Consider the following 24,498-nt stretch of genomic DNA (forward strand, 5'->3'; position numbering starts at 1 on the left):
AATGTGGGCATGCATACTCAGCAGCAAAGTAGCATAGTGCAAGGGCAAATGTCTTCACTGTGTCTGGTTGTGATCCCCAGGTTATGCCAGTCAGCTTCCATGTGATATTGTTTCTAGCACCCACTTCTTGCTTGACATTCAAACAGTGCTTCTTGTATGTCTTCCGGCCACGAAAACCTTGGACAACTCTTTAACTCTCTCCTTTCTTCTCTCTCCTTCCTCCCTACAGCTGTCAGTGCCCAAAAGAGTGAGACTGGGTGGTATGAAGAATCCACCTTGCGTAGCCAGGCATGGGCTCTGCTCTCAGAAGGATTGAAGGGCAGCTGAATAGAATCCTGTTCAAGCAATTGGGGAAGGAAGAAGGGGGGTGGGGGTCTGGAAAGAGACTTCCCCCCACCCCCACCTCTGTGTGGAAAGGGCAGGGTGCGCCTGTGCTGCTCTCCCTTCACCCCAGGGCACCCTGCCTTATTTGGGGCTGGCTGGAGGGGGGCAGGCTCTGACTGGCAGGGCTTAACCCCCTCCTGCTCCTCCTTCGCCCCCCCCTCCAACCCCAACCCCTCCCTCTAACCTCCAAAAGGGGAATTTTCCAGCTGGTGATTTCTGCTGCGTCAACACACAGCTCAAGGGAAAGGAGAGGAGAGGAGAGAAGGGGGCATTGGAGCAGGCGCTCCAGCCTGCAAAAATAGCCAGCGCTTCCACTCTCTCTTGAGATCTTCCTTCTTTCTTTCTTTCTTTTTTAAAGGGTGCTTTCCAAACCAGCCTCTGTGCAAGTTGGACCAAGAGTTTCCAACAAAAGGAGAGAGTGGCTCAGAACTGCTTGGAAGAAAGGGATGAGGTAATAATAATAATAATAATAATAATAATAATAATAATAATAACACCAACAGCCCTGCGCGTGGTGAATGAAGCATGCCTGTTTCTCCTGGGCTGGCTTTCTCCTTGCTTGCTTGCTTGCTGCTCCTGCCTCTTTAAAGCCAGGCCTGTTTGGGGCTTTATTGTCTCCCCCCTCCCCTAAAAGCCAGGCATAGATCTCGCCTGGCCATGACTCCATTTTAATTGCAAACTGCAAGGTTGGAAGTGACCCTCGGTTGTGTCTTAAACTCAGCCGGCTTCTTTCTAAAGCTTCTGGGAAGAGCCACTTAAAGGAACATGCTTTCAAACAAGTGAAGGAATTGACCTGGATTTTATTTTGTCTAGAGGTAAGGAAAATGTAATGGAAGGGGTGTGTGTGTGTGTGTATAAACTGTGTATGTGACTGTCAGCCACCTCTAAAGAATGAATATAAAGAGTGTTAATAAGCTACCTGTCTTGAAAGGTTTTGTTTCTAAAAGGCTGTAATCGGGAGAGGTTTGCAAGGTGGAGATTCATTGCCTTTTTGTGTCTGTAAATAGATGTGTCTCTTCCACAAAAGTAATACAAGGAGCGCCTGATAACTCAATCCCAGGTGACAAGTAAAGAATGAAGCAGATTTCCAGGACTATAGCCATAGGAGTAAATATCATAAAGATAATTATATTTACTGCTTACTGTCCAAGGGCAGGAGCATAAGTCATGAAACTGTTCTGTATTTTTAATACCTGGCAAGAATATATAAACAAACAAAAGGGCATTTTTGTTCCTAACGTGAGTTTTTTCTCAGTTCAATCAGTTCTAGAGTTGGAGAGATTTATTTAGCATGGATTATTACAAGGACAAGATTATCAGCAGCATTTCAAGATATGCTCACAAGGAAGTGTGTCTTTTAAGCGGTGCCTTTTCAAGCAGCTATACAGAAGTTCTAGTGTGTGTTTAATTGCAATGCTTGAATCGTTGCTTCTTTTTAATATGTAATTAGCATTTTCAGTTTGTCACTTTGTAACTTGGTTCTGTATTTTTCCCCTCATATTCAATTTCAAAGGGTCTTCTCCCAAAGAAGACTTTGTGTTGTCAAAGGCTTTCATGGCCCAAATCACTGGATTGCTGGGAGTTTTCCGGGTTGTATGGCCATGTTCCAGAAGCATTCGCTCCTGACATTTCACCCACATCTATGGCAGGCAGGATGCCATAGATGTGGACGCAACATCAGGAGAGAATGCTTCTCGAATATGGCCATACAGCCTGGAAAACTCACAGCAACTCAGAAGACTTTGTGTTTGATATTAGGAAATATGAAACACTGCTTTTTTATGATGAGGCAAACTAAAAAATTGCAGTTTTAGAAAACTTTCAATATTTCAGTGTAGTTTCTATACCATGTGTTGTAGGATTTGGCTGTTTATTCCATGCCCCTTTAAATGCTGTCATATTTGGAAAATAAAGGGGAAGCTCTCACATTTGACAGCCAATATTGTTCTATTGATTGACTGCATTTAACTGGGTTCAACTCAGTTGAACAGTTACTTCTTGTGTTTCCTATTTTGAAATTTCTTTGTGATACAAGGAATGTGTGCATCATTACTATTTTTTATAATTTTGAATATGTAGTAAGTATCAGTTATATTATTAAACAGTTTTATATGACAAGTTGGTTTTTTTCTAAAACAAAATTGAAGTCTTGATGTGCTAAATTGCCTCGTTCCTTCGCAAAAAAAGAGTAAACTTGACAATGTAATCCTAAGCACATCTACTTAGAACTGATTCCTACTGTTTTCATTATGGCTTCATTCCTACTAAGCACGCACAGTATAGAATTGTAGTTTTTGGAACTATTGATTCTCAGTTTGAAAGATAGTGAATGCTGATGGAGCTTTTGTTTACATTTTGCTGTTGTGACAGAATGGCTTCATTTAATATTCTGTCATTTACACTGTGTGGCATGTCATTTACTCTATGCGACCGCGTCCATGTCTAAAGGAATGGTTCAGTTAGCTTTATGATTCAGAATTCTATCAGGTTTGTTTAAAGCAGAATTATTGACTTAATAGACAGACACTGTAACCATTGCGATCAGTGATATGCAGGTCAGAACTTTGAATTGCAGAGAACAGAGGAAATGGGCCATTTTGTCCCTATGGCTTGTATTTTCTAGGACATTCATACAGTAGATCCTGTGTTCATTCTTTCCAGATGGTACACTTTCTAAAAAGCTTTCTGAGGAGTTTCTAAAACAATGGCAATGCACTTTATGGCTAAATTGGTAAGTGAAAATGAGTGCTAATATAGTGCAAAGCATTTCTTCTTGCCTTTTAATTGCTGTATCTCGCTTCTCCTCAATGTTCTGATTAATATGAGACCCCCATAGGTTTTCTCCTCACATCTACAATCTAACCTTTTTGTCCTCCTTACATCAAAATTATTTTCAAGAGCCGCCTCCTTTGCCCAAAGTCCCATTTTCAATGTGCTCTGTTTGTTTCTTTCAGCAGCTGCCTCTAGACCCCAGTTTGACTTCCCTTCTTTATTTGTAGCGCAGAGTAATCCTTGTTGCTATATTCTTAATTTAATTGGTAAATAAAAGGATAAAAGGAGCTTAGTTTAAATCTTTGAAAGGCTCCCTGAAATTCAAATAGCTATCCTTTACGCTCATAATTCCCTGAACTCTATTACTTTGTATCTGTGCCAGAAAATCCTGACACTTTGCACAATAGGATTAATACAGTATTTGTTATGTGTTAAATGACTGTGGCCCTACCTTTTAAAGTAAGACACTGTGAGCCCCTCTAAGTGGGTGAAATGGAATTATTGAACCATGAAAGTAAGCCTTTTCTCAGAGATAAGCAGCGCAAAATAAATTATGTAAAACAAAACTTTAGAGAAACAAATGCAGCAATTAGTAGAAATTAGTGTGTAATCTTTAAGAATGCATCCTGACAGGCTTAACTTTTCTCTCTTTTGACTAAGGTTACTTACTTAGTGGATTGTGGGAAAGTTGTGGATTTAATTTTCCTTAATTTCAGCAGGTTTTCCCCTGACCATAGCCAGGATTTTGATTGGGGGGGGGGGGCTGAGTTTGATTGGGGTGGGGGAGAGGATATACCCTAGCAAACCTTTGGTATTGTTTTCCCAATACCCCCATGCATATGGGATATATTGAGCATGGTGATCAGATCAATTTATGAATAAACATAACAGTTTAAATCAGGGGTCCACAAACCTTTTAAACAGAGGGCCAGGTCACAATCCCTCAGACTGTTGGCGGGCCGGATTATAATTCGAAAAAATCATGCACACTGCAAATATCTTATTTGTAGTGCAAAAAAAACCCATTTTAAAACAATACAATTTTAACAAATATAAACTTATTAGTATTTCAATGGAAAGTATGGCCCTGCTTTTGGCTGATGAGATAGGATTGTTGTTGTTATTGTGTGCTTTCAAGTAGTTTCATACTTAGGTTGACCCAGAGCGAGGGCCGGGTAAATGACCTTGGAGGGCCGCATCCGGCCCCCGGGCCTTAGTTTGAGGACCCCTGGTTTAAATAATGTACCAGTAAGGCCGTCTCGCGGACCACCCTGAGAATTTGGAGGGGGGGCTGAAGCCCCTCAAGCCCCCCCCCCCCCCCCGCTATATGCCTGCCCCTGACATAAAGTCCAGTCATGTCCGACTCTGGGGGTTGGTGCTCATCTCCCTTTCTAAGCTGAAGAGCCAGCATTGTCCTTGCTGGCTCGTGACACCTCCAAGGTCATGTGACCAGCATGACTTCATGGAGTGCTGTTACCATCCCACTGGAGCAGTACCTATTGATCTACTCACATTTGCATGTTTTCGAACAGCTAGGTTGGCAGAAGGTAGGGCTAACAGCGGGAGCTTACGCTGCTCCCCGGATTCACACCTGCGACTTTTTGGTCAGCAAGTTCAGCAGCTCAGCACTTTAACTCACTGTGCCACCAGGGGTACAAAGCATCTAACAAAGTTTTGGGTTTTGGTTAGGAAGCTGTTTCTGTGCGTACAACACAATATATCATCAAGTGGGTTCAGTAACAGCAGGAAAACCACATTCAATATCTCACCAATGATTTATCATTAAATGAGAAAGAGATTTTGAGGAGCTGGTCGATGAGCTTGTTTTGAATCTAGTAATCTTCAATATATCTCATCAGTGACTTAGATGAAAAGCTATAGGAATCTTGGTTGAATTTGTAGTGGCACGAAACTGGAGTTGTAGCTTGTATCTCAGAAGATGGAAATATAATTCGGAATAACTCTATAAATTGAAAACAAGGGCTGACATGAAGAAACTGAGATTCAGCAGAGGTAACCTCAGTATGGGTCAAAACTTTGCTTTAAAGCAGTGGCTCTCAACCTGTGGGTCCCCAGGTGTTTTGTCCTACAACTCCCAGAAATCCCAATCAGTTTACCAGCTGTTAGGATTTCTGGGAGTTGTAGGACAAAACACCTGGGGGCCCACAGGTTAAGAGCCACTGCTTTAAAGCACAACTTGTCCCTCCTCTGTGTGACATCCTTTCCAATGTTTAAACAAAGCTATCATGTCCCCTCTTCATGCCTTTTATATTGAACTCAATGATTTTGCATTACTATGGCTTTGAGGGTTATGCAGTGGTGGCTGGAGTGTGGAGGGATGGGTATGTTGTTTTGTGAAGGCATTTAATTTCATTTCATTTCAGTGACAAAGTTATTGTATTCTTTAAGCTAAACATACCCAAATGTTAAAACATACATACTTCCTAAGCCATTCCTCATAGGGCTTGACTTCCAAACCTTTAATAATTTTGGTTGCCCTTTTCTGGACAGGTTTTAGCAATTGCTGTTACTTCCCCTGATTTAGACACTATCCTCCTAATGATGCAGTCTGGAATTGCATTGGCTTTCTTAGCTGCCACATCACAGTTGTTGACACATCTTCAGCTTGATTTGCTAGGAGTGAACTAGAAACTAATTCTTATCTTAATTCTTAGGCCAGTATCTGACATTCCATTTTTAGGCAAGATATTGGAGTGAGTGATTGTCTCTCAGTCCTAGATGTTCCTGGATGAAATAGATGATGTAGATCTGTGTTAGATGAGGTTACACTCACCTGAAGATGCAGTTTGGAGATTCTCCTTCTATAGGCCTAGAATTGAAAGCATACTTCGGATTCACTGAGATACATCTTAATTCATCTTCATTTCTGAAAAGTAGAAATATTTTGTTTGGCATATGGCGTAATAAGCAAGATTCCTACTTAATAGAAAACAGTTGATAATATATTTACTCACAGATAGTAAAATACTTTTTATACTTCTATTAAAAAATAGAGCTCTACAAAAAAATTGTTTTAATTGTTGCGCAATTTGGGAGCTGTTCTCCTTCTGATAGTCCTGGTAAAGGCAATTGCTTTGTGAGAGTTTTCACTGAGGGCTTTGAGGACGGTCTCTTGTTGCAGATCCTTGCCCTGTTTACAGTGCAACTGAGGCTGGATCTAGGCTGCCCTATATCCCAGGATCTGATCCCAGATTTTCTACTTTGAACTGATTGAGTCTACACTGCCAGATAATCTGGGATAAGCAGGTAATCTGGGATCACATCCTGGGCTATAGGGTAGTGTAGCAGGGACCTGAGTGAAACTTAGAAGCAGAGAGATTACTTGTAGTTATTGATAGGATCCTTACCTTTTTTTCTTCTGACTGTTGTGTAGTCTCTGTATACACACTCTCTGACCATGGTTGAGAGCTTGAAGCTTGATTTCTACAATAATGCCGAGGCTGGGAATGCTTGTGGGATATATGAGTGATTATTGAAAGCTGGTATTCATATGCAGATCTTTACTGGGACAAATCTGATGTGGTAACAGTAGTCATGGAAATCAGATCATCACTGCTTTTCCTTTTAAAAAAACTCATGAGGGATCAGCTGTAATAAAATTATGGTGCAAATAACATTGTTAACTTCATTGTGTGACTTCTAGTAATGCCGAACTTATGGTGTCCCTAAGGCAAACCTATCACAGTATTTTCTTGGCCAGGTTTGTTCTGCCTTTGGCTTCCTCTTAAAGTCTGACTTCTCCAAGGTCATCCATCGACTGGGGGCCCTTCCACACAGCCCTATATCCCAGAATATCAAGGCAGAAAATCCCACAATATCTGCTTTGAACTGGGTTATCTGAGTCCACACTCGGATAATGTGGGATTTTCTGCTTGATATCTTGGGATATAGGGCTGTGTGGAAGGGCCCTGGGTGTCAGAACAAGGATTCAAACCCTGGGATTCAGAGTCATCATAGTCCAGTCCTTAGAGTACTGCATTACATTGTGTGACCTTCATACTCTCTTTGCAGAAGGACCTGCTTTTGGAAGTCTTTCTATATAGTTCTTTAATCCAAGTTAGGATGATACCTTTATCAGACAAATTCAAAGGCTACAGTCTGGGTAACTAGATTGCTCCTTCATGTCCACAGATTTGAATCAGAGATTTACAACCTTCCCCCCATACATTTTGACAGTGCATGCCTGGAAGGCTTATTGCCAGAAGCAACAGGATTATTTGGGACTTGCTTTTCTTCCTTATTAGTATAATTGCAGATCTGTTTCATGTAGCTTCATCTCCACTTCTTTAGAGTATCACATTTTCTCACATTTGATTGATCTTTGTGGGTATTTTTCTGTTTGTGTTACCTTGTGCAGTTTAGTATCATTTCGTTTTAACAGTATGAAAACAATAAGCTGATAAATGAGAGGAAGTATCAATGTATCAAACTATTTTCCCTTATTGGAGCCTGGAAAGCTCCATTATGGCTTTTAATTTCACAAACCAACCTGATCGTGCATAGACATTCAAACAGTACTATTTATTTATTTATTTACAACATTTATACACATTTGTATGTGTATATATCTTGTAAGAGTGGCTTACAAGATATATACACATACAATATATTATATTATTATATTATTAAACAGAATGCAAAACCACTGTCCTTGCATTTTGGTTGTTTAGCTTGCACTTTGTTTTGGTTTTCTTCAAATTTACAAATTTGTGCTAAGAGATGTAGGTTCAAACTTTTCCCCTGATTGGTCAAATTTGAAAATAGGTAACAGTTTGGAGTGGGGTGAACTCCCATCATTAGCCCCAGCTTTTGCCAACCTAGTAGTTCGAAAACATGCAAATGTGAGTAAATCAATAGGTACCGCTCTAGCGAGAAGGTAACAGTGCCCCATGCCGGCCACATGACCTTGGAAGCATCTAAGGACAACACCGGCTCTTCAGCTTAGAAATGGAGATGAGCACTCACATTTACAAATTTGTCGGACTCGATTAGACTTAATGCCAAGAGGGAACCTTTATCTTTACTATATATATTCATAAGTTAAAAAAAATTTCATTATACTCTCTGGTTGTTGTAGTCCAGATGCAATTGTAAGAATGCTAAATACAGAGGAAAGGGGGTATGGTAAATCATGTGCGATTAGCTGACTTTGTCATTCCAGGAAAAAGTAAGTTAATGAGCCTGATGTCAACAAAGAATTATTTGAAGACACTGGAAGGACACTGCACCTCTGATGAGAGCAGAATTAATAACAAGCTTAGTGTATGGAAGTGTAATAGAAAAATAAATTGGATCATAAAGCCATATTGTGTGGAAGGTACTTAACTGCCTTCAGACGTGTGATTAGCTATTGAAAGCTTGGCAGTAATTTGCTATGTGTGTTTACTTATCAATAGGTATTTGCTACAGGATAGGTACTAAAGCACCAACAGAACTGTTTCCATATAAAGTATAGTAATCTCTTACTAAAAGTCATCTCTTATTTGCTATGGAATACTACAGATTGAATATCTCTTATCCCAAAATGTTTCAGATTTTGATTTTTGGAGGGAATTTTGGATTATTATACATGTACATAATATGATATACATGTATCCCAAAGGTAATTTTCCACACAGCGTTTTAACATAATTTTATGAAACAAAGTTTGTGTATTCTAAACCATCAGAAAGCAAAGGTATCACTATCTCAGTGACTCAAAAGAGAGTTTTTATTTTTGGATAAAGAATACATAACCTGTACAGTTTAGTAAGAATTGGTTATATGCAAATTAGAGAGATTACTACTTGTTATTTGGAAATGGTTTTGTTGGTGCCTGCATCTATATCTACTGGTATGTACCTGTCGGTACTTCCATACATATGGCCATATAACCTAGAATATCAAGTCAGATAATCCACGGTATTTATTTTGAACTGGGTTATCTTGAGTCCACCCTGCTATATAATCCATTACAATGTGGATTTTATACAGCTATGTGGAAGGGACCTGTCTCTGAGAAACAGAATAAAGTTTATAGAATCATAGAATCATTGAGTTGGAAGAGACCTCATGGGCAATCCACTCCATCCCCTTGCCAAGAAGCAGGAAAATTGCATTCAAAGCACCCTTGACAGGTGGCCATCCAGCCTCTGTTTAAAAGTCCCCAAAGAAGGAGCCTCCACCATACTTCAGAGCAGAGAGTTCCTTCGCTGAACAGCTGTCACAGTTAGGAAATTCTTTCTCATGTTCAGGTGGAATCTCCTTTCCTGTCGTTTGAAGCCATTGTTCCATTGCATCATAGTCTCCAGGGCAGCAGAAAACAAGCTTGCTCCCTCCTCCCTATCACTTCCCCTCACCTCTTGTTCTATGGCCCTCATCATGTCTCCTCTTAGCCTTCTCTTCTGCAGGCTAAACATGCCCAGGTCTTTAAACCACTCCTCATAGGACTTGTTCTCCAAACCCTTGATCATTTTAGTCGCCCTCCTCTGGACACATTCGTAATCTATAGGACACTATGTGTAGGAAAAAGATGCAGAATTGGGTGGAATAAATGGGCTTGATCAGCAGCATTGTAATAACCAAAAGAGAAGCATTTGAAAGTGCGAACAGTATCGTTCTTCCACTGGTCACAGAAATGCAGTTTTCTGTAATGATTTATCATTATTTTAAAGGTGTCCTGATGATTACTGTAAAAGCAAAATGTAAATGCATGAGACATTTAACAGCAAGGTTTACTAGCTAGGATTAGGATTTAAATAATATGGATTTTTTTTGAAATTTAATGTATTAGTGTTGGTTCAATAGCAACAAAACTGGGTGGCCAGTTGTTTTATTCTTTCCATGCATTGAAGTTCTTCAGTGATTCATACCATTCTACAATGTTGGTGGATTTGTTTAAAATAAAAACAAGACTGTTGTGATACTTTCTAATTCTGATCATTCACAAGTTTTTATAGAAGTGGCAAGAAATAATGAGTGCTTTCAAGGGGAATTTCCAGAACCGTGGGTACTATTAACTCTGTTATAGCAAAAACTACAAAAGGTCTTGTGGCTCATCAAATATCAATACATTCATTATGGCATAAGTATTTATGACTGGGAGGGCACAATTGCAGAGAGTGAGGTTTGGAGCATAATTGAAGGTAGAAAATACAGTATAGCTACATAATTATCACTGCCCATTCATAATTGTTGCTGGCTGCACACCCGTCCTGGCACTAAATAAGCCAAGAAACATCTAAAGGTGATGAGAACGAAAAACAGCTGATTACATGAAGACATACCCTTGTATCTGCAAAGGCTTGAACTGAGATAAAGGTTTCTTATCACTTAGATGTGCTAATCAACTTATTTAGTGCCAGGATGCCTGCCTTATCGGGAGCAATAGCTTGTGAATAGCCATTATTAGCAAAGTAATTATCATTGTTAGTACTCTCTTCATTTAATTTAATTCCCCCTCTGTTTCCTTATGCACAGCTATGTGCACTGTATATTGTGTATCTGATATTCCGAATGGTATGTTCTGCATTTGAAAAAAAAATTTAAGGCAATTCCGATAGTAACATTTAAAATATGAACAGTGTATTTCATATAAAGGTTTTCCCCTGACATTAAGTCCAGTCGTGTCCGACTCTGGGGGTTGGTGCTCATCTCCATTTGTAAGCTGAAGAACCAGTTTTGTCCGTAGACACCTCCCCTGAGGTGTGGCCAGCATGACTGCATGGAGCTCCATTACCTTCCCGCTAGAGTGGTACCTATTGATCTACTCATATTTGCATGTTTTCTAACTGCTAGGTTGGCAGAAGCTAGGGCTAACAGTGATAGCTCACACTGCTCCTCGGATTTGAACCTGCAACCTTTTGGTAAGCAAGTTCAGCAGCTCAGTGGTTTAACCACTGCGCCACCAGCAGCTTCAGTAGTTTGAATATTGGACTACAATTCTGGATACCAGGATTTGAATCTCTGTTTGGTTATGGAAGTGCACTGGGTGATCTTGGGCAAGTTACATTCTCTTATCCTCAGAAGAAGGCAAAGACAACTCTTTTCTAATCACATTTTTGCCAAGAAAACAACAACAACAACAACAACAACAGCTTTATTCTTATATCCCGCCTCCACCTTCCAGAAGGGACTCAGGGCAGCTTACTTGGGGACCAAGCCCAATATAAACAAAGGTTACAAAGTAACACAATTAAAAACATATAACAATCAACTATATTAAAACAATAAAGCCAATAAAATGCAAGACAGCTTAAAACAAGTCAAGCAACAAACAACCTATAGCCAAGAAAAGTGTAGATTTGAGACTAATAGGGCTGGGCAAGGACTAGTGCAAACGCAAACTGTAAGGCCGGGGCTGGATATAAAGTGCTGGAGATCCTACCAAAAGATGAGGGCTAGGCAAACTTGAACAGTAGCTGAACCAATTGAACAATAGCTTAACCATTATTCGAAGGCACATTGGAACAGGTCTTCAGGTCTTTCCAGAAACCCTTTTGGGTCTCTGCAAGTTGGAAAACACTTGAAAGCACACAACAACAAGCCATAGAAGTAAAGTTTAAAGGTAGTGATCTTTAATATACTGCTGTTTGTCAGCCATTGCATATTGATGAGCTAAGCTTACTCAATGCAACTTACGAACCCAGGATCAAATTACCATAGATATTAAAGGCATCCCAAAATACTTTGGTGAATCACACAAAATAGAAAGTGGTGCCCCTCATGATGTTTTCAGAAACTTAGAGTTGAACCTTATTTTGACACTGGTGAATGCATTGTGTCGTCATAAAGGCAGCAAAGTTGGTTAGTAGATCCACGTACATCTGTCCATAGAGGTCTCATCACCACTCTGTTTCTCCAGAATGTGCCCCTTAGATGATTTCATTGCTGCGCTAGAGGCCATTGTTTGTTTCCCCAAGTTGGACCTAGTGCACAGTGGGAGAGAAGAGGTTACATTTCCACCTCCACTCCTACAATATGCTGGAATTTGGGTGGGGAAAAACAATAGCCATCACCCAGTGCAGTTCTCTTGTTATTCAGACAAAAAGAGAACAGACCAAGGACACATACATGAAAAACATATTTTTGAATCTAGAGAAACTCTGACAAGGAGAATCTGGGACTGATGGGACTCTTGCAGTTTGATTCTTATTTGACATGACATGTTGGACATGGTGGTTTTGCACAGCTTTTTGTGCAGAAAACATTTATTGATGTGTGTAAATATATATTTCTGCGTAGGAAATGAAGTTTTTTGTACAGAAAATGGTTTTTTTTCCTGTGGCCACAGACACGTTTTACACATAATAAACCCATAATTTTGAATATCCTTTGGAAACTTGATGGTTTTCAAAGATTTTCTTGCAGGAAACAAATTGGTCGAATTATGCTTTGCTTCCTTTGAGAAAATACTTGAAGAACGACATCCCTAGTCTGCAGTGAAGAGGAGTGCAGTGGTCCTAAGCTGCTGGTTTTTGTTTTCCTTCTACTGCTTAAGTAGATACCTCTCCTCACCTCAGCAGCAAGCTGTATTGCATCTTTGTGAGTGTATATTCTAAAATTGAAAGGAGTCTATAATTATTGTAATAGCAGGAGGAAATGGAGAAGATTTAACTCCTTGCTTCTATGCAATAGTTTTAAAGAAATCCCTCTTTGAAATTGCATTTTAAGTTAGTAGGATATATCCAATGGACTCTGTGGATGGTTTCCTTCCCATGTGCAAATAGCAGCTTTAGAGGTTGTTTCTCTAAACTGAGTGAGGAAATATTTCAATCCTCACTTGCTGCCTTTTGACATCCAAACAATTACTGTATTTACTCAAGTATAATATATCACTAATTGCAATACACCCTTCAATTTTGAAGATGCGTATTGCAAAAAAATGTTGAATGTAATGCGTAACTTCTTGCACATGGACAACAGGCAAGGGGAAGCCATGCTCCATCAGACTGAGCAGCAACTTCCCAACTAAGGCCTCATTTGGGAGGCCTTCAAAACCAAAGGGGAGATTTGAAGGCCTCGTGAATGAGACCAATTAGGAAGCTGTGCCCCTTCATCAGGCTGAGGCTAGTGAATTTGCTAGCCTTGTCATGACGGAGGAGTGCAGGTGGGTTTACTTTCATGATTCTAACCCACCATCAAGAGTAATTTAGCCAAAAAAAGGTGAGAGTGAGATTTGAGTAAATGCGGTGTCTTCCTCCTTAGCTGATAGTACAGTTGGTCCTCTGTATCTGCAGGTTCCACATTTGTGGTTTGAAGGAAGAACAAATCTGACCGCCCACTCTGCTTGGTCTTTGACACTGGAGATTGAAAGAGAGAGCCATTTCTCAGTCCTCACAGTTGCCAAAGCATATTTTAATACATCTAATTTTGTTATGGCTTACAGGTGAGGATATATAGCACAAGTATTAAACACACTATTTTAAAAATAATGTCTTACTGCTCTTTGAAACTAGGTCCATTCACATTACAGAATTATGGCACTTTTACTCCACTTTAATTGTCATGGATCCAAGTTCCAACCTATTGAATCCTGGGCTTTTCCTGTTGTTGTTGTTGTTGTTGTTGTTGTTTGCATTCAAATCATTTCCAACCCATGGGGACCCTAAAGCAGTGGTTCTCAATCTTTGGGTCCCCAGGTGTTTTGGCCCACAACACCCAGAAATCCTAGCCAGTTTTCCAGCTGTTAGGATTTCTGGGAATTGAAGGCCAAAGTATCTGGGGACCCACAGGTTGAGAACCACTGCCCTAAAATATAGGATTTTCTTGACTAAATTTGTTCAGGGGAGGTTTACATTTACTTTCATCTGAGGCTGAGAGTGTGTGGCTTGCCCAAGGTTACTCAGGGTTTCTGTGGTGGAGCAAAACTCAAACCCTAGGCAACAAGTTGTAACCCAGTGCTCAAACAGCTACATCATTCTGCTTATTACAGTCTAGGAAGGAGCATTTTGAGTTCTCAGCCAAAGCACATTACTGTGTTACTAAACAATGAACCCCAGGATTCAATAGAATGGGATTATGGAAGACCATGGCAGTTAAAATAGAATATGCTGTAATTGCTTGATGTGAATGGCCCCCTGCTAAGATTGCTGAATGCCTTTTGGATATTTTCCGTGGTAATTTACATAGTATGATGGCCCGTTTAATAAGAGAATACTCTCCTTTTCCCTCACAGAGTGGTACAGACATAGCCGTGCAAATGAACAATCGAAAGGAAGATATGGAGATTGCCTCCCACTACCGTCATCTGCTTCAAGAACTCGATGAACAAAGGCAGCACGGTATCCTCTGTGATGTTTGTATTATCGTGGAGGGAAAAATCTTCAAGGCTCATAAAAACATTTTACTTGGGAGCAGCCGGTACTTCAAGACACTGTACTGCCAGGTGCAGAAGACCTCTGAGCAGGCAACCGTCACTCATTTAGACATTGTAACAGCACAGGGCTTTAAAGCAATCATTGATTTCATGTACTCCGCACACCTTGCACTGACCAGCAGGAATGTTATTGAGGTGATGTCAGCTGCTAGCTATCTCCAGATGACTGAGATTGTCCAAGCCTGTCATAATTTTATAAAGGCTGCTCTTGACATTAGTATAAAATCTGATGCATCAGATGATCTTATTGATTATGAACTTGGGGCTTCATCCAGCAGTAGTACAGATGCCTTGATTTCAGCAGTCGTAGCCGGTAGGAGCATATCTCCCTGGCTAGCGCGGCGGACAAGCCCCACAAACTCCTCAGGTGACTCAGCCATTGCTAGCTGTCATGAAGGAGGGAGCACATACGGAAAAGAAGATCAAGAACCAAAACCAGATAATCACGATGACATTTCTTCCCAGTCTATTTGGTCAAGCGACCTAGGCTATGGATCATTACGTATCAAAGAAGAGCAGATCTCTCCATCCCATTGTGGAAGGAATGAGCTCCAGTCCACCAAAGAAAGTGCAATGCAGAATGCTTTCTCGGAACAGAGTGCAATGGATGGGTGGCAGCCCACAGGGCGCAGAAAGAACAGGAAAAACAAGGATACTGTGCGGCATATTACACAGCAACTGGGAGATGAGAGCAGGACAAACTCTCCAGTCCCACCTTTTCTGTCTGCCTCTGGATGGCCATACAGTAGTCGAGACTCAAGTAAGATTTCCTTTCAATTTTATATCATACATAATCATACAGAGCAGTGTTTCTCAACCTGGGGGTTGCAAAGGGGTGTCAGAGGGGTTGCTAAAGGCCATCAGAAAACACACTATGGGGGTTCCGTGTGGGAAACTTGGCCCAATTCTATGGTTGGTGGGGTTCAGAATGCTCTATGTAAGTGAACTATAAATCTCAGCAACTACAACTCCCAAATATCAAGGTCTATTTTCCCCCAAACTCCACCAGTGTTCACATTTGGGCATATTGCGTATTTGTGCCAAGTTTGGTTCATAGCCATCTTTTTTTTTTTCAAAATCCATTATCACAGGGACAGAAAGTGACTGGGGCACAGACAGCAAAGTGAACACCACAGAGGTGTTTATCCTTCCCTATGCTATCCAAAACGTGTCTGTGTGTGTCTCTATGTATGCATACACAGATGATGATGACAATAACAATCATCATCTTTATTTATACTCCACTACCATCTCCCCAATGGGGACTCGGGGCAGCTTACATGAAGCCAAGCCCAACAGCAAATTACAATAAAATAAAAACAAAAACAAAAACGACAACACAGTAAAACACATAAAACATATCAATACAGAAAACAATATAAAAATACAGTATAAAACCATCCACAATCACAATGACAATGAGCGAGCCACATGTGTAAGGTAAAATGCTAAAAACTCAGGGTTAGATAAAAGAGGAGCAGATTATTTAAGCAGACACATGAAAATATATTTTTTCTGATTTACATACATAAGAACATACAGAATCTATCATGTCCTTATCCTAGGGACTGCCTGTACTCGTTGGTCAAGTTGATTTTTCAATCCATTTTAATATAGCTTTAAGCTCATGTTTGGAACAGAAATTTCGTTATGGGGAAGGGCAGAGGTGGAAGTGGGAGAGAGACAGGGGTGGGGGGGTGGGACTGATAAAGCCTAGTGGATTTCGCTAAATCTTTTGGGATTAGCACTCTGAGTTGAGATCACAGTCCTGTTGTGCTTGGATAGTCATTTCTAGATGGCAGTGCTGTGAATTTACTGCTTTGCTCCAAGACTCTTATATCAACAGGACTCAATTTTGTATTCCATGCTTTCTAACATCTGCACAAAAGTACAGAAGAGTTCTTATGTGGGAATAAGGGCTAAAGTGATACTGGTATGCAAATGATATTTGGCTTTACCTTGCCCCCTTTTTTTACCAAGCCACAACAGTACAATGTTGAATTGATAACAGTAAAATAATAAAATCGATAAAGGCTAATAAATTGAAACATAAAGCAGGGAAGATGGAGATGGTGTTATAATGGCTTGTTTGCCTGCTAAAGAATCTCAAAGACTGTTTCATCCTATATGTTTTTATTTACAATCTTAAATTACTGTAGTGTTATTCACAAGACACCCTATCTGAAGGATGTTGGGTAGATGGTGACCAGAAAAAGTACTTCCTCAATTGTGGTGGACTACTTATAAAATGCCCTCCCCAGTGGCACATTGGGTTAAACTGCTGAACTACTGAACTTGGTGACCAAAAGGTCACCGGTTCAAATGCGGGGAGCAGGGTGAGCTGCCACTTTTAGCCCCAGCTTCTGCCAACCTAGCAGTTTGAAAGCATGCAAATATGAATAGATCAATAGATACCGCTCCGGCAGGAAGATAACAGTGCTCCATTCAGTCATGCCAGCCACATGACCTTGGCGGTGTCAAGTATAGGATTATCAGTATTACCAGATGGCCATTATTACTTGATGCAAGTAGACATTAAAAGCAAGTAACCACTTTTAGGGTTAAGTGTCACAGTGGCGCAGCAGGCTAAACCACTAAGCTGCAGAACTTGCTGATTGAAGGTTGGCGGTTCGAATCCTGGGAGTGGGGTGAGCTCCTGCTGTTAGCCCCAGCTTCTGCCAACCTAGCAGTTTGAAAACATGCAAATGTGAGGAGATCCATAAGTACCCCTTAATTGGGAAGGTAACAGTGTTCCATGCAGTCATGCCATCCACATGACTTTGGAGGCATCTATGGACAACACCGCCCTGAGTCGCCTTCGGGCTGAGAAGGGCGGTATACAAATATGGTAAATAAATATGGACAGCGCTGGCTCTTCAGCTTAGAAATGGAGATGAGCACCAACCCCAGAGTCTGACACGGTGGGACTTAATGTTATGGGAAAACTTTACCTTACCTAAAGAGACTGGACTGAAAAAGAAACGCATTCTTTAAAAAAAAAAGACTTTTAGATCTTTGATGTATATTTGTCTTTATCCCTTTTCTTGTGCCGTTGCTTTCTATTTTATTGTGTTTTATTCTATTCCATTATTTTAGTTTTTCACAATACACCTAAATAACATGAGTTATGTAATGAGGTGTCCTGCTTCCCACGTAATCTAGTTCTGAGATTAGCATGTGGATATAATAAGTCTGTATAGTACATTAATGATACATAAAGGTTATGATGCTTCCTTCACTGACCCCAGTAGCTCAGCAAAATAACAGTCAGGTTGATGAGAGAAATGACACATGCCACAGGCACACATTGCCTAGGTTGGCTTATCTTTTTTGATCATGCTAAACCATGACAGGCAAACCATTAAGTAGCTTTCTTAAATAATTGGCTTTCAGACTAGTAATGGCTAGGAGTAACACTGGCAGTATAAACCCTCCTCTGCGACTCCCTGCCATATTACTGTTCACCTATTGATTTGATAGCGTGTACCTCTCGGTCTCGGAGGAGCTTAAAATATATTGGGTAGATGCTGCTAACTCTGTTAGTCTTGTTCTGAAGTTATTCTCCTGAACTAATAATTTAACAATTCTAGAAATATCAGAGAAGTTTAACAGTTAAAGGTAAAGGTTTCCCCTTGACATTAAGTACAGTCGAATCCGACTCTGGGGGTTGGTGCTCATCTCTATCTATCACTCTATCTATCCATCCATCAATCTATGGCTAATGGAACTTGTCCAGGGAGATCACTACTTGAACTAGAAGGTAAAGGTAAAGGTTTTCCCCTGATGTGTCCAACTCTGGGGGTTGGTGTTCATCTCCATTGCTAAGCCAAAGAGGCAGCGTTGTCCATAGACACCTCCAAGGTCATGTGGCCAGCATGACTGCATGGAGCGCCGTTACCTTCCCACAAAAGCTGTACCTATTGATCTACTCACATTTGCATGTTTTCGAACTGCTAGGTTGGCAGAAGCTGAGGCTAACAGTGGAAGCTCACCCTGCTCCCCGGATTTAAACCACTTACCTTTTGGTTAGCAAGTACAGCAGCTTAGCGGTTGAACCTGCTGCACCACCTGGGGACTCTCAGTTGTCAGTTAAACTTGGGATATCAATCTAGTTCAAATTCTAGGCCAGAGGAGCAAGGATCCAAGGAGAAAGAGGATGGCAGTGTGTTAAATTTTAGGAGAATTAATTTAGATATAATTTAAGAAAATTAATTGGAATACCCATTTCAGCTGAGAGATGTTCTGTTTGTTTAAGGCAGTAGTTCTTTTGGAAATCACATTTCACTTTCTCAGCCTTTTGCTCAATTTCTTTTAGCAAGTTCACTTCTAGCCTCTCCAGTCAGCCTCCTAGGGAACAAATATTGTGATAGTAAATATTGTGATTCTTCACACTTCCATTGCAGCCATTTTGTGATGGTTCTTCATAGAAAGTTACTTAAAATCTCCAATATAGCCATAAAGGTTGGGAAGCCTCTGTTATAAAAGATTCCAGATGCCGCAGAGGCCTGCGGAAACAAAGAAACAGCATCTGTTTCCACATATTTTAAAGATTTGGATAGATCTCCAGCATGGACTGAAACAGGTGGACTATTTGTAAGGAAGAGAGTCAAAGTTCAGAAAAGTAGGGTAAGAAAGTTTAAGTGGTAGGTGTTGAGAAAGAGCAAAGAAAATAAAGCTATGTTATTGGCAGGGAGAACATGTGGGGAAAGGGCTGAAATCTCAGAAGTGCTTTTAAAAATAAGTGACTCACTGCTTCAGGGACACTTAAAGCAAACCCCCACTGATTTCATTGTAATCTAAATTATTTTATCATAATCATTTATTTGTAATCATTGAGGCCTTAGGAACTTGGAATAAGTTAGTATTTTGAAGCCTTTATATCAGGCATGGCAAACTTCAGCCATCCAGGCTTTTTGGACTTCAACTCCCATAACTCCTAATGGCTAGTAGGTGTTAGGAACTGAAAGTGTGCTGGAAGAAGCAAAGACCACCAGCATTGAAGCAATGCTCCTACGCCATCAACTCTGCTGGACTGGCCACATTGTCCGAATGCCCAATCACCATCTCCCAAAGCAGTTACTGTACTCCCAGCTCAAGAATGGAAAACAGAATGTTGATGGACAGGAAAATAGATTCAAATATGGGATTAAAGCCAACCTTCAAAACTGTGGCATAGACACTCAGATGGGATGCCCTGACCTTTGAGCACTCTAACTAGAGGTCAGCTGTGATCAGCAGTGCTGTGGAATTTGAAGAGGCACAAATGGAGAGCGAAAGGGAGAAACGTGCCAAGAGGAAGGCGCATCAAGCCTTCCACCTGGAAACCGTGTCCTCACTGTGGAAAAACACAGTCACCTACGTATCTACCTCCAAGACACTGCATTTGAAAGGGCATTATACTTGAACAATGAGGGATCGCTTAAGTAACTTAGAAATTGTGGGAGTTGAAGTCCAAAACACCTGGATGGCCAAAGTTTGCCCATGCCTGCCCTACAATCTCTGAAACAAGCTGAAGCAGAGAATCTGAATGTTCTTTGAATTTATAATATAATTGTGTCTCTCTAGCAGTAGACCAAGGAATATGAGACTGTATTGCTTTATCCTGGAGAAAGGAAATGCAGAACAAAAAAAAGTTTACTGCAAAGAGACTGCTGTACAGTCAACCAGTTGACTACATTCCTTCACATATTCTAGGTTAAATGTCCCAGGTGGGAATTAGTGATAGCACCATTCCTAGATGTAAAAAAAAAAAACATAACTTGTTAAAATTTTCAGTGAAATGTACTTTTAAAAAGATAAGAAACTCTGAAACTTAATTGGATATTGAATTATAACTTTTGTCATTAGGTAGCAAGATAAATCCTTTAGAAAGAAAACACTCTTTTGTGGGTTTCTTTTCTTGTCGAAATATGTAAGCTAGTAAATACAGTTGTTCTTTAACATAGTGATTTTTTTTCTCTTTGGAAAGCTCTTCGAGAATCAAACTGAGGGTTTAGCTGGCTTATTTCCCACCTTTACATTCTTCCTTTTATGTTAGCAAATGAAAGAAACCCCCTTTGCACAATTACTAGGCATGGAAATAAGGATTTTGAAAAAGGAATGCCAGAAAAGGTGACATTTATTCATGTGTTTTACCTCTCTGGCCATTCAGTTGTATTAGGAATATAGTTGTATAGGATTAACTAAAGACTGTACCCTCTGGCTGTAGGATTTTCTTGTATTAAAGATAGGCATCCTGGAGGTCAATTACCTTGGCAGGAAGAACTGGAACACTCACAGAATAGAAATACCATGAAATCTGTCAGTTTGCAAAGGGATTTTAGCAAAGGGGATCTGCAGTGTCTTTGAGAAACAGACATTTACTTCTTCAACCCTTACCCATAATTTTCTGCTTGTGGACAGTTTTGATGAAAATAGCACACACCTTGTCACTTACGACAGGTGAGGTATGATGAATAAACAACAGCTTGAGACTTTCCAGGGGGGGCTGCTTAAAATTGAGAGCAAAATCACTCTGTGCTGCTTCACTGATGGTGAGTGTATGAAAGGTACCATAAAATAAAATACATTGATATGTAATGTTGCCACTTTTCATCATATAGTAGAATGATAGATGAATCTTAAATGTCAGGCATGTTTTTAAAGTAATGCTCTTTCCTTTTTCTGTGGCTAATTTGTTATAAAATCTTTGATGTGGGCCAACTTTACTACTTAGAGAATGTGGTTAAATAGCTACCACAAGGGATGATCATTAATATGGAGGGCTGTAAAAGGGGAGTAGACACCTTCATAGAATAGGACAGCTATCAATGGATACAAGTTATCCAAAATGCTTGGGACTTGATCTGTTTTGGCCATTGGTTTGTTTTTTATTTTGGAATATTTGTATATACTTGATGAGTTATCTTGGAGATGGGGTCCAAATCTGAGCATGAGATCAGTTGATGTTTCATACGCACCTTATTTACACCACTTGGAACAAAATTTGTGCGCATTGAATCATCAGAAAGCAAGGGTGTCACAGTCCCAGTTACCTATTTGGACTCTTTTGGACTTTGAAATTCCAGATAAGGGGTAATATTATCAATAATAATAATAATAATAATAATAATAATAAACTTTATTTTTATTCTGCTCTATCTGTCCGAGGGGACTCAGAGTGGATTACAGTATATGTATATATAGACAAACATTTATTACCTTTTATACATGAGCAACAATGACATACAATGCACAAACATCTCCAACATCTGGAAGCGGTGCTCAACTCCTACTATGGATAAATGGTCTTGTTCCATTTTCATGCCGAGGACCCTGTTGTCCATAGACACCCTCTGGTCTTGTGTTGCCGGCATGGCTGCATGGACGCATTTTACTTTCTCGTCGAGGCGGTAGCTATTGATCTACTCACATGGCATGTTTTCAAACTGCTAGGTTGGCAAAAGCTAGGACTAACAGCGGGAGGTCACTCTGACCTGCGACTTCAAACTGCCAACTTTCCAGTCAGCAGGTTTTTGGTAGCTAGTGGTTTAACACACAGACCCTATTATTAATATTACTAATTATTAATATTTAACCCATATTAGTAATATTTTCTCAGTTGTTAGATGTAATATGTTTCTGAATGACACTTGTGAGGCATGATCAGGAGGATGGTATTTTCCCCATATCTTCCAAATGGCATTTTGTTCCCACCATGGTGAGTAACTGCTGGGTTAGATTGGCATTTGGACTAATTGAGAAGGGCTTTTTTAATTTTGTTGTAAATTATGACACTGTGCCATAATCTTGGAAGTCAATCTTGGCTAAAACGTGGGATATAAACAAGTAATAATGTCCACAGAGTGCCATATATTGTGAGTACTGAGACTATGCGCACTTTGAGACTTGGTTTTCGCCTGGGGTTCCTGTTCACTTGTCAATACAGACAATACATTGGTCATCACTACCTTTAGAGTGTGGTGGTGCTGTCATCCCACTCTCCCTTATCCATTGTAAAGGGTTGTAGATTTGCCTATGTGCTGCCAGTGCATTGCATTCTATCTTGCCTGCTGCTTCTGGGTTAGATTCTGCTTCAGTGCTACAGTTTGTTCAATTCAGTGCACAATCAAATATTTTTAAATATTTCAGCAAACTATCAAAATACTGCCATGTATGTGTTTGGCTAGGATCTATCAATCTCCGTGTCAGTATTTTAATAGCTTGTTGAACTGGCCTTTTTAAAGTAGTACTGCTTAAAGTAAGTGCTAATTTCCAATGAATAGAATAAAGAAATGTCAGTACTCACAGCAACTTCATTAAAAACACCACTACATCCAGGACTTGAGTCTGTGGAATCTTTCCAATGCACTGAAAGATGGAAAATGAACTGCAAGTGTGTTGTTATTGCACAGTGCAGATTATGATCTTCGTCAGAAATATATTGGGTATACTGTGACATGCTTGAAACATAAATCTTCCATATTGTGTCCACAGTTGAATTTTGCTGTTTTATGTATCACACTAGATCACATTTGAGTTCTGCCATATTGTACGTCATTTTTATTAAGAGCTCAATGCTATCATCAACTATAAATAAAAGGTGTTCCTAGTTTGTCTGTTGACGCTAAGATTAATCCAAGGAATGCTTCCATGAAGGTAACTATCTTATTATTCTGCCACCTGGGTGCTGCGCTGTATTAGATGTTTTCCCCCTGACCATCATGCATTGCTGTTCAGATATTTGGCAGTGTTTGCTTACAGATTGCCTTTTAAAATAAATGATGCTGTCCTGAATAAGGGTCTTTTTGTTGCATAATAAGGGCTTTTTACCATTACCTATCAGATGGTGGAGATCTAGCACAAAATCTGCCTATCTGTATTAAAAAATTCTAAAATCATAACAGTAAATAAATAACACTCAAAAACAGGGGAATTCCAGACAAGAAACAATCAGAGCCAGACAACCACCTCCCAACAAAGGATTCCCCAGGCAGTAAGAAGCCAAACCTTAAAACTGCTAGGCCAACGTCAGGAGAGAATGCTTCTGGAATATGGCCATACAGCCTGGAAAGCTCACAACAACCCAGCAACATTTGTTCCCTTAAGGCGGAGGTGGCCCAAACATGTGGCCTTCCAGATGTTTGGGCCATCAACTCCCAGAAGCCCTAATCAGTTTGTCCAATGGCCAGAAATTCTGGGAGCTGAAGTCTAAAACACTTGAAGGGCCACAGTTTTGACACTACTGCCTTAAGGGAAGGGTTCCTCTGAAGATAACTTTGTTTGAATATATTTTGAGGTACAGATTTGCACTACACATTTGACACAAGCTTTCAACAGGGCCAGCTAACATCTCCCAACAAATGATTCCCCTAGGCAGGAAGGAGCCAGACTTTGAAGCTGCAAGGCTATTCAGCGCTAATCAAGGTGGTTAATGGCAACATTCACACTTGCCTCAAGCAGACAAGAGTTCTTTCCCCCACTCTGGATGTTCCACAGATATATAAACCCCACTTGCCTAGTTTTCAACAGACCTCCCAACCTCTGAGACTGCCTGCCATAAATGTGGGTGAAATGTCAGGAGAGAATGCTTCTGGTACATAGCCATACAGCCCGGAAAATTCACAGCAATCCTGTTTCAACAGACAATTCAGTTACTTGTAAGTTATGATACTGCCATGTTCATGACATGAATAATATAATATACACAAAAAGTTGCAGGAATTAGCTGCTGGATCTAGCAGAATGAATGGTAGTGCTTTTGGTAGTTTTGTAGGAATCACTGGCAGGCTATAATGTCCCAGTTAACTAAAGTGATAAGAATACCTACGTTGGAATAAAGTAGAAATACCTATGTTTTGAGGTTCCTTTATTAAAGGGTTATGTGGTTATTTTTAAAAATCCTAGGGAGCTGAATGGATGGCTTGAAGCTCAACTTCTGCCTGGTTACACCCTAGGTTTAAAATGACCCCACCCTAGCACAGCTT

The 24,498-nt window shown here is 40.2% G+C and overlaps 1 protein-coding gene across 3 annotated transcripts in view; it reads left to right on the forward strand.

The window, feature by feature from the left end:
* The first annotated feature begins 220 nt into the window (after positions 1-220).
* ZBTB46 (zinc finger and BTB domain containing 46) overlaps positions 221-24,498 on the forward strand; it is a 66,972-nt gene continuing 42,694 nt past the window's right edge. Inside the window, exons 1-2 of one of the 3 annotated variants that reach the window (XM_067468256.1) lie at positions 221-835; positions 14,333-15,293. In XM_067468256.1, coding sequence (XP_067324357.1) covers positions 14,357-15,293 — 937 coding nt within the window. In that variant the 5' untranslated portion in view covers positions 221-835; positions 14,333-14,356. Of the gene's footprint in view, positions 836-863; positions 1,200-14,332; positions 15,294-24,498 lie in introns of those variants that run through there. The other 2 variants (XM_060771898.2, XM_067468257.1) reach the window with 2 other exon arrangements.

Source organism: Anolis sagrei, chromosome 4 (assembly GCF_037176765.1).
Source record: "Anolis sagrei isolate rAnoSag1 chromosome 4, rAnoSag1.mat, whole genome shotgun sequence".
In the NCBI taxonomy this organism is placed as follows: Eukaryota; Metazoa; Chordata; class Lepidosauria; order Squamata; family Dactyloidae; genus Anolis; species Anolis sagrei.